This window comes from Dryobates pubescens, chromosome 25 (assembly GCF_014839835.1).
Source record: "Dryobates pubescens isolate bDryPub1 chromosome 25, bDryPub1.pri, whole genome shotgun sequence".
NCBI classification, from domain to species: Eukaryota; Metazoa; Chordata; class Aves; order Piciformes; family Picidae; genus Dryobates; species Dryobates pubescens.
Genome location: NC_071636.1, coordinates 13,418,079 through 13,428,855, shown reverse-complemented (window position 1 = coordinate 13,428,855; position 10,777 = coordinate 13,418,079). Strand labels below are relative to the sequence as shown.

Below are 10,777 nucleotides of genomic sequence, written 5' to 3'. Positions count from 1 at the left end.
TTGGCATCAGTATTGTAAGAGCTCTTTTTAAGCTCACCCATTCCTTTGGAAATAGGTACATTTCAGTTCTATCTCAAACTAATGCTCTCTACCACACATACAATATTTGAGGTGAAACAGGAGGAGTCTTGCCTGATTCCGTGTTTGAGTGATATGTGGAGAGGTCTCTGCAAGCAGGAATTCACCCGTTTATGGTTTTTAAATGTTATTGTATTTAGCTTTTCAGTTCCCTGAGTTGTAATTCTGCTATACCAGGATACGGGTAGTTGGAAAAGTAGACATAATCTATTGCTTAAAGAAGTGGCCTATCTAAGAAAACAGAAACACTGCCTCTGCTGGTTTGTTTTTTTTTTGGTATGGCTTTAATAAATCTCCATCTCTTGCAGGTTATGTAATATTGGTGCAGTAGTGACAAGCAGTGATCACTGTTTGTCTCTCTTTTTGTTGTTTCTTTTTTGTTCAGTTTTATTTTCTTTTGATAAAGACAGGGCTTATCTCTTCTATGCCTACATGTATTACTCTCTTAGGTAGGTTTTTACTTCAGCTTACGTGTTTTCAGGAGAAGAATCTGTACTTGGATGGCACTATAAAAGACAAATCACCCTTGCAGATCTTTCTATTTTTCTGAAATCAGAATGTCAATGCATTTGCAGGTCACCTGCAGAAGATCCATAGATGCCTCGCTTACAAATTTGTTTTCTTTCTTTTTGAGAGGATTGCTGTATTACCTCAGTCTGCCACGATCAGAATCACAAGGTGACCATTGCCCTTAACTCAAACATCCAGAGATTTCATTGTGAACCAAAGCCTAGAACGTATATTATGCATTCTAAACAAAAACAAATAAAAAAGATGGTATTAGACCTTGCTGCAGCCTTTAACTGGAGAGATGTCCAGGAAATAGCGCAATAACTGCTGGAACAAACAACTTAACTACTGTTTATGTCATTGTGAAGTATTCTTGTGTTTTAATGTTTACTATTGTTTGGAGTGTAACAGTCTTGCATTTGCACATAAGCACGAGCTGCTGTGATAGAGGATAGTTCATTGCATTAACTTCAGCTTCTGCATGAACACTTAACGGTGTGATTCAGGATGTATCCTAAACTTGTCTTGTAACTCTTGTGTGTTCTCTAGGTAATCGGCTGTAAAGGTTTAGATCTTGATTGTATGAATGCATAAACCAACTGCTGCTTTTGTCACTGGTATTTGTTATTTATCCCTTCTATAGCCAGAGGAGGATGGGTATTTTTATAAGGATGGAGTGTATTTTTAAGAACTGTTCCATCCTGTGGGAATTAGACAGTTTTTGCTTTGCATATTATGTGCTTCTCACCAGAAGTGTGGTATATTGACTTTAAGGATTACATTAGTATGCATTCAAATCTTCATGGTACTGATGGAAAACTTAACTGTGACTTCCAATGAAATAGTCAGATGCTACCTATTTAAACACCAGCCAGATGGCTTTTTCTTACCTATTTATTCAACCAAACCCATGAAGTAGTTGGGTACTTGGAAGTTTGGAAAGACTATTATGCATAAATGTAACTGTTGTATGTAAACTTCCACTTTCCTGTGATGCTGTTAGGCTTTATCTGAATATATTTGTAACATCCAAGTATTTGCGAGCATCATTATTATCTCTAGACTGTACTTTGGTTCTGGAGTAAAATTCAGGAAGTGACAGCCTCCTACCATTCCACGGGGAGAAATGTGAAGTGCAAGAAGCCATGCTGTTGTTAACCAAATAAAATGATCAGCTGCAGTATTCTGATGTGTATCTGAGAAAGTGGGAGAAAAACCCAACACAGCAAAATTCATTCTTATTGCCCAAGTAGGTAACAGTGGTTGCTGTTTGAGTTGTGCTGGGTGCAGTTGCTTGATGCCAGTGCTCAATTGGTACAACTATAAAGCCTCATTTTCACTGAGCCTCTGCTTGCTTTTTTTATTTCTGCACAATCATATAATCCTATGTGTTTGGTCTTTGAGTACTACATGTGTATTTTTCAGATAATTAGTTTTGAGCAATAAAGTTTGATATTATAAAATGCTCTGGTGTGATCAGTACCATGATAGCTTAAGCACATTTAGGAAAAAAGAGCTCTTCTTCCTGGATGAGGGTAGGGATACTCTTAATTCCCCTCAGAGTATGTATAGGATGCAGCTTTCTTCCCCTGGATCGGGAATAGTCTGATGCCCCTACCAGGTTGGAGAGTTTCCTGGTGCTATCGCAGATTCAGGCTCCAGGAAGCCTACAGCCTTCCCTATGATGAGGGTCAATCTGGCATCTTGGGCCCTCTGTTCCCTGTAGAAGCAAGTCTCCAGCAGCTACAACTCTTCATCCTTGTGGCCGAGGCTGTCAACAGGGCTTAGCTCCTTGGCACTTGGTGCCATGGTCTAGTCATGAGGTCTGTGGAGACAGGTTGGACTCGATGATCCTCAAGGTCTCTTCCAACCTTAGTTACACTGTAATACTGTGATAAATTGCAGCCATTTCTTGAGGTGTGTTGTTTCATATCACACTGGGATGGTGTTGCACTAAAACCAGCCTAGGTGTCAAGAGTGCCATGCATGAATGTAGTTGTAGAATACTTTGTCTAAAACTCAACTGTTTAAAGAATGAGACAAGTCTCCCTCAACTGAATTTCCCCTTAAAGACAGAAGAAAAGCAGGATATGGCATAATATGAAAATTAGCTCAGACTGAAAGCCTTGTAACTGCTCTGTTGTATGGAGATTTATTACCCAGATGTTACAGAAATAATGTTCCTGAAGCAGTTAACAAGCAAAAGTGGGTTCTGGAAAGTGTCTCTCAGGAGTCAGGTTGATTCCCTCTCTTCAAGTGCAGTATCTACAGGTACAGAAGTTGCCTGGCTCATGGCAGTGTTAGATGGGTCAGTGCCATCCAGGCACTCTGAGTCATCTCCTGCTGTTGTGACTTGAGTAGCATCAGGAGTTGCTCCAGCAGAGCTTCCATTTGCATATTCAACCCTTTCAAAGAATATCAGTAACTCGCAGTGCCTGGTCTGAGGGAAGAGGTCCACAGCCATCGCTTTAACAGGACGGAAAGCAGCTCCTTTGACCCTGTTGGAAGGGGCCCGGCCAAGGCTTGATAGAAAGGAAAGAAAAGAATGTTAATAATTCTAGTACTCTGTTCAGCACTGCTGCTCTTCTAAGGATGGGTCTTATTCCCTGAGTTAAATTTACTACCCCAGATACTTCTGTTATTACTTAGGGCACTTCCATGCTTGCTCTGCAGCAGCTATGAGCCATTTCTGGTGAGAGGTAAGCCTCACCAAGGAGCACATCCTCCTCTTAGCATATTCCCTAAGTCAACTTAATGCAAGACATACTCACTCCACAAAGTTATTCATTGCAGCTCTGGGATTGCAGGATACATAGATCAGCTTCTTCAGATGTTCAGCTCTTCTAATGGCAAGAATTACCTTGGAATCTAGATGAGGAAAACAAGCTGCTTACCAGTTCTGGTTGCAGCAACAGACTCGCACAAGAACTCCAGGTTATACTCCAGCATGAACAAAACCTGTTGCACTACCCAGCTGTTGAAGCTGTACCTGAAGCCTCCTGTTAATTTATTCCATTGGCATTTCCTTAGTTCACCACCAAACACCCAACTAGAAGAGACTTAAAAGAGAACTTACGCAGCCCTGCCCGTGGTGGATCTACAATGGTAATCAGGTTCTGAGGAGCTAATAGGTTTATTAGGGATGGAACAATATCTTCAGCCTTCCCACAGTGAAATTCAATATTATCTAGTTCTGTTGAAAAAAGAAAAGATGTTACCAGAGTTTTTACCAAGTCAAAGCATCTTTCAGTAAGCTCCAACTGGATATTAAGTTTGGATGCCTTATAAACTACAAACTGTTACACAGACTACCCTGAAATCAGTGTCATTTACACAATCTCTGCTACTTCAGAGCACTTAACAGTAACGTGAGCATCTTCCAGTACCTGGATGAAAGCAAAACCCCACCAAACACAAGTAACTGTGGCTTCATCTCACTTTTACACTGGAATGTTTCATTTTGGGGGGGGAAAACCCTGAGCTGTTAGTCAAAAGGCAAACTGATCTCGCAGACTAACATGGTGTTTGTTTTCAAAGGAGATTACATGTTTAAAATGGAGAAGCTTACTATCAACAACATGTAATTCCAAGCTGCTTAGATAAGGTAAAGAGAAACCGTGCTCCTTAACCAACTGATCTTAGCATTTCAGTTTAACTAACCATTAATCTGGGCGTTCACTTTGGCGTCCTGCACAGCTTCTTGGCAGAGTTCAATTCCGATCACTTTCTTTACTTGCTATGGAATCAAGAGAGAAAGACACTACAGTATGTAAATGCAACCACCCTTCACAGCATCAGCACCTTCCTACACATGAATGTTGACTACTACCTGGTCAGAGAATTATTGCCTTACAGCCAGAATAAAGGCTGAGAAGGGACCTGTGCAAATAAAGAAGGACTTTTTAGGTTGATTTATCCCAGCTTTGATGTTAAAAGACACTGGTACAACTGAAGTCTGTCAGGGCCAGACTACTATGGTCTGGCAAGCTCCACTCTACAGATTCTGTAAGAAACATTGGTTATTCATGTGCAAAGCTTTCTGAGAAAGCCCAAACTAGTTGATAGATTGTCATAAATTCTAGCTCTCCTTGAGAGCTACTGCCTCTTTTGACTGAATTAGTTTCAATATAATTTGGGCTGCTCAACACAAGGATGAGCTTTCATAGTCATTTAGTTGCAGACAGTTTAATTAGAAATTAACTAAATATATGTATTCCACTTTAAGTGCACCAAGTTCTCTCTTTCATTGTAAGCATGACTAAAGAGCTACATGGGCTAAAAGTGGTTTATATTCTGGAAATCACTCACCTTTGCCAAAGAAATCCCAATAGTTCCTGTACCACAGCAAATGTCCAGTACAGTGCTCTCGTGGCTCAGCTGCGCCCACTCCCTAATGGCAGTATACAAAACTTCTGCAGCTTGTGTGTTCACCTGTGAAATTGTATTTCAGATGGGTCTGCTTCTCCATAAGCAGTGAAGATGTTTGAATGAGTCTAAGAGATAAGTGAGCTTCACACCTCGGTTCAAATCACACACACCTGACCTAGACTGGCATATGCTAGAAGATCACGCTTCCATGGAATCCTGCTCCACTCTAAGCAGTGCATTTTTGTTATCTATGTCCAGTGACAACATGATCACCTATAATCTATGGCAAATAATAGAAAATACAGTTTAGCTTCAAGGTATTTAGGACACCAAGTGATAATACACTTCTTCCCTACTCCAGTACTTTCTATTTCGATGACAGAATTAAGCTACCTGTTGAGGCTTGAAAGCGTTGGAAGGGCAGAAATAAGTTTTGGAAAAAGCAAAAAAAAAAACTAGTACTACAAAGATTCCTGAACTACATCTTGCATGTTCTATATATGTATATATGTATATGCAGCAGGCAAATGAGAGTCAGCCTCAAAAAAGAAAAAGAGTTGTCTTCAGCATGCCCCCAGCAAGTTCGCACTCATTCACTGGCTGGTTTTACAGGCAAGCATTAACACTCAAAAGTATTTAATCACAGCAAATATACAAAAGATTAAAGCTCTAGGTATACAGTATCTTGTCACGCAGCATTAGCCAATCTTAAGGGCAATAATGCAAGTCCAGTTAAATTAGCAACTTCCTATCATTCTTACTTGAAAAAATGCATGAGGAGAAATTCGGAATTTCAGGCCAAGCAGCTCTTCATATATGTACTTATCACCAGCCACGTGCTCCAAAGGCAAGTCCTCAAGATTGGGAGATTTCCTGGGGCAGGAGGAAAGGCACAGGAAAACAAAGAGAACAAGAGACAAACATGTTTGTTACAATTTTTACCACAGCTGTCTGTAGTCATCTTAAAATCTCCGTATTAAGCAGTAATTCAGAGGGGCCCAACATTTATTCACATCCTTTTAGGACTATTTTCTTAATATGGACAACTGTTCCAGTGACGTCAACAGCAGGACCTACACTGCCTCAAGGTAAAGACAGTGTGAGCCTTGGGCTCTGTGGAAGAGAATGGGGAGGTTGTGGGGAAAAAAGGGAACATGAAATAGGGAAGAAAGGAGGCAGAAGTTACTTGTTGATAGTAAATATCCATTTGCTGCAGTACACACTTGTACAGCTTCACAGTCAGCAACTAGCAGTGGGTTCACCCACTGACACTCTACCAGCCTTTAGACAGGGAATACTACAGGAGAAGAGGAAATTTCACGAGTCTTTTGTGGAAAATGTTAAGTAACTGCTCGACAAATTAGTTACATTGCTGCTACTTGTATGCAATATACAAAATAATGGTGTGGAAGTGCTCCCTACTGTTCTGTTGCACCAAAATCCTCCAAAGCAAAGTCAATTCCCTCACCTTTGTCCTTCCTCCACGAAGTACAAAGAAGTAACGCCACTACTCCTTCCCGTCCCTTCTGTGAAGTATCTTGCCAGAGAGCTTTTCAGGTCAGCTAGCTCTTCTTTACTTAATTTCTAATGGTTTCATTTGAAAGAAGGGAGAAGAATCATCTTGGTCACTTAAAAGCTTGATTTGCTGTATGCCTTCTCTAAGCATATTACTACTCGTTCATTTCTATGTATCAGATTGGTGTAAATAGAGTAGCAATGCAAGGTAAGCTACCAAATAATTATTCACTTTCTCTTTTGCATGCACTATTCATAAAACCAAATTTAAATTCTTTTAAAGCTGTGTGCCTGGGCTGCATATTGTATATCCACTTAAATACCTGAGGATTGAAATAAACAATTGCCATGATGTGGCCATTCCTGCTGGTACGGACTGTGAGCTGCTTCCAGTGACCCTCATAGGTTTCTGGGCTGTACACTGAGTAAGGAGTTGACCTGCAATTTTCAGAAGCTGAATTACTTAACAGAGAACTACTTTTCTGCACTAACACTCCACATTTTATTGAAAAAATAAAATAAGCTCCTCATGCAAAGTGATAAAAAATGTTAAGCAGAGAGGCTACACTGATTTGTCAAGAAAAGAATGACTTCAACATCTGAGTTTAACAAAGAAAAAATTGTACTGATAGAGATCTCCTAATGCAAAATAATCTCTCCCCATCTCTCACAGTCCCCTTACCCATTTTAACCCATCCAAAACTACAGATAGAACCTGGGCAGCCTCTCATTGGACTGAGGATGGCACATTCTATAATGCCTTTGCTGGCTGCTGTACTTCATTCCAAGTTCAAACTTTCCATCTTTATGATTCTTCGGAGGTTTCCATTTTTGAGGAGTGAATACCTTCCTAAGGAAAGCACTCCTTTTGTCTAACAAATACTCTTGCCTAAATGTACAACTTTGGGGTTATTCTTTGTTGTAGGATGACTCTTCTCTTCATCCAAAGAAGCAACTGACTTCTGTTATTCAAATTCCTCTTTTCAAAAACCTTTTCCCAAGTATTTCTTTTCAGTTAGTGGAATAAGCTTTCAAAGAACAGAGGCTTTTTATTGTACACTTACAGTATCACAGTACTATCAGTCAGGGTTGGAAGGGACCACAAGGATCATCTAGTTCCAACCCCCCTGCCATGGGCAGGGGCACCCCACACTGGCCAGAGCCTCATCCAGCCTAGTCTTAAAACACCTCCAGGGACGAGGCCTCAACCACCTCCCTGGACAACCCATTCCAGGGCTTCACCACTCTCACAGTGAAGAACTTTCTCCTCACATCCAGCCTGAATCTCCAGCTTCATTCCATTCCCCCTAGTCCTATCACTGCCTGATATCCTGAGAAGTCCCTCCCCAGCCTTCTTGTAGGCCCCCTTCAGATACTGGAAGGCCACAATTAAACATCTTATTGCTTGTAATAATGCTGTGTTCAGCTGGTACCTGTCCCTCCACTTCAGAACAGCTGAGCAAGAGGAGAATACTGATGAAGGCACAAAATGAAAACATCAAGCAGTTGCTGAAAATTGAGACTGGCATAGCTCAGGTCTTAAAATTCAAAAAAAAACCCCCACCAACCCCAACCCAAACCACTAAGCTTTTCAGAACATTTATCACTATTTTTAAGCAAGACATCAAAACTTTTTGAGAACTCATTTTACTTCTGCTCACCTTATGTAGTCTTGGAAAGCTTTGACTACTTTTTTGGCAACAGCAGGAATGTGAATAGTGTGAAATGGTTCCACGACAGCACATGTACCACCCTTGTATTTGCCAAGACGACAGCCCACAGTTTTGTCTTCTTGATTTACACCAGTCCCAATCAAGAACTCACATTTGTTGCGATATTCTGTCTAGATTTAAAAGACAGTTATGTAAGATATCTACAGAGCACTACCTTGAACTTCTCAGCTCTCATTTGGTCATATGTATTTGCAAATGGACACAGTTCACAGGGAACATACCCATGGGTTTTGACGCATGAGAACTAACAGCAATACTGAAGAAGTATTAGTAAGTCTTGTTTAAAGAGCAATACATTGCCTCTGTTGAAGAATGTTTGTACTGGCCTACAACACAAGGTCACAAACATCCTCCCTCTTAGGCCTATGTTGCAGGGATGGCATCTTAATTTCAAAGTTCAGATTATCCAGTCAACAGTAACTGTTCTGCACAATATTTAAATGAAAAGCACCAATGTCTAAGATTTCATCACATTCTGCTTTCTGTATTTCCACAGTATTTAGACAAAAAGCACCAATGTCTAAGATTCATCACATTCTGCTTTCTGTATTTCCACAGTATTTAGACAAAAAGCACCAATGTCTAAGATTTCATCACATTCTGCTTTCTGTATTTCCACAGTATTTAGACAAAAAGCACCAATGTCTAAGATTCATCACATTCTGCTTTCTGCATTTCCACAGTATTTAAACAAAAAGCACCAATGTCTAAAATTCATCACTTATTATATTATGAAGTCTCTACATTATAGGTCTCCTTCATTACAAGTGGAAGTTTGTCCCCTGTCTCCTAAAACCAAATGATTACTTTAAGCTTATTAACCCCATTCCATACTTTACCTAGGATGACATTACCTGCAGAGGTGATGCTTTCACTCCCTCTATCGGGCAGCACAATTTATTGTACTTCTGCTTCTGCAGAAACAGCCAAGGCAATAAAGCTCGATTGTTATTTCCTATTTCCCTGCCCAAATCAGAAACGAAAATTGTAAAGTACACATTTATAAGAAGTGAGGTCAACAGCTGCACAGGACTGGGGGTTTGCATATGGCATAAAACTATCAGATTAAGTCTGTTTCTTCCAGTAGAATTTTTAACAGGCTTACCACCCCCCCAACTTTCTAAGAATTGTGACCTGGGGGGAGAAAAAAAATAGTTAGTTATAAAGGTAGGTACTAGATTTATCAATGAACCCGAGCATGCAAAGAATGCCAATTTCACCTATGTAAGGGAGCAGAGCAAGAGACAGAAGTGGTTGGTACTTTCATCCACAAACACTAGGCACAAAAAATTCGGGGGATTTTTAAAGAGAAAAATCCTCACAGTAAGTTACCATCGTTACAGATTATTTTACTGCATTTGACAGTGTCTATTTAAATTTTTTTTTTTTAAGGGCACAAACATCCTCCCTCTTAGGTCTATGGAACAACAGCTCTTAAAACATCGCCCCTTCAGCTACCAGTATTTCAAGGCTGATGCAAGAACAGCAATAGCAAGTTTAGGTTTGATTTTGTCAGCTGGAGCAGTTTTTAAATCCTATTATCACAGATAATTTCTTATTTACTTTCTCAGGGGATCTGGGTTTTGACCTACCTCTAACTTACTTCATTTTAGAAAGGACAACTTAGCTATATCCCAAAATAAGTCAAGTCTTGTAAACATTACAGTAGCTTTAGAAACAGGAATTACTTTGTCAGCTTCTGCAGCACTTGTTCACATTCCTGCTTCTTTTTGGCCAGCTGCTCTTCATAGGGCATGTTCCACAGCGGGGTCACCACATCCGCTATCTGCTTGCTCAGAGGCTCCTCTTCACTGGCTTGGGAAGGAGCCGGTCGCTTCACCTCTCCCTGCTCCATCTCCTCTTCTTTCTTCCTTTTTTTTGCGATGGGGTCAGCCTTCGGCTTGGCGAGCCTAACGCTCAGGTGCCGGCTTTTCCACAAAACCCCATGGAGGACCTTCATGGCCTTGTCCCTCTCCTCCTCACTCTTAAAAGTCACGAACGCGAATGTCTGCTTCCCAAAAAGTTTTATCTTGTGAGGACTAAGCCCGTATTTGGCAAGGAACTTTTTCACATCGTTAAATCCGATGTACTTGGGAAGGTTTTGTATTTCTACTTTATATATCTCAGATGTAAATAAGTCTCCTTTAATGTATCTGTACACGTCGGGGCAGGCTGCGGGGCTCTCCGCGGGGTCACCCCCACCTCCACCTCCATCGGCCTTGCTCTCCACTTCAGCCTCATCTTTAGCCTCCGGCACAGGAAGCACGACGCGGCCGGGCTCGCACCGATCACTCTCCTCCGCCATGCTCCCACCAGCTCCGCGGCCGCACAGCCCGGGGCCAGAATCCCCTCAGCCCGGTCACCAGCTCAACTCCCACCACGCGTGCCCCACGCAGCCCGGCGCTTCCTCCTGCCGGGCTCCCGGAGGCGGGGCTGTGTCGTCACACACACGCTGCGGCAAGAGGCACGGCGCGCAGGGAGACGTGGCGTATCTGCTTGTTTTCCTTTAACGTCTGTCCCTCATTGCTACCGCTTCTCTTGTGCGGGTTCTGCTGCGTCTCGAAAAGCTCGTA

General features: G+C 41.4%; 1 protein-coding gene across 1 annotated transcript; it reads right to left on the bottom strand.

Moving 5' to 3' along the window:
• Window positions 1-2,729: 2,729 nt before the first annotated feature.
• On the bottom strand, window positions 2,730-10,680 carry TRMT2A (tRNA methyltransferase 2 homolog A). The gene is made up of 11 exons (XM_009911057.2): window positions 9,893-10,680; window positions 9,059-9,167; window positions 8,133-8,314; window positions 6,795-6,909; window positions 6,425-6,540; window positions 5,718-5,829; window positions 4,897-5,019; window positions 4,249-4,324; window positions 3,665-3,781; window positions 3,360-3,456; window positions 2,730-3,110 (listed from the first exon to the last, which is right to left on the bottom strand). Exons 1-11 carry the CDS (start codon window positions 10,507-10,509, stop codon window positions 2,822-2,824), a joined length of 1,953 nt encoding a protein of 650 aa, XP_009909359.2. The 5' UTR covers window positions 10,510-10,680; the 3' UTR covers window positions 2,730-2,821.
• Between the last annotated feature and the right edge of the window lie 97 nt (window positions 10,681-10,777).

Coding starts and splice junctions, on each gene's coding strand:
- TRMT2A (XM_009911057.2), bottom strand. CDS start 10,509: ATGGCGGAGGAGAGTGATCGGTGCGAGCCCGGCCGCGTCGTGCTTCCT. Junction 5,830..6,424: donor TTCGTGGAGGAAGGACAAAG/GTGAGGGAATTG, acceptor CTCCTGCCCCAG/GAAATCTCCCAATCTTGAGG. Junction 4,325..4,896: donor TTGGGATTTCTTTGGCAAAG/GTGAGTGATTTC, acceptor TTGATTCCATAG/CAAGTAAAGAAAGTGATCGG.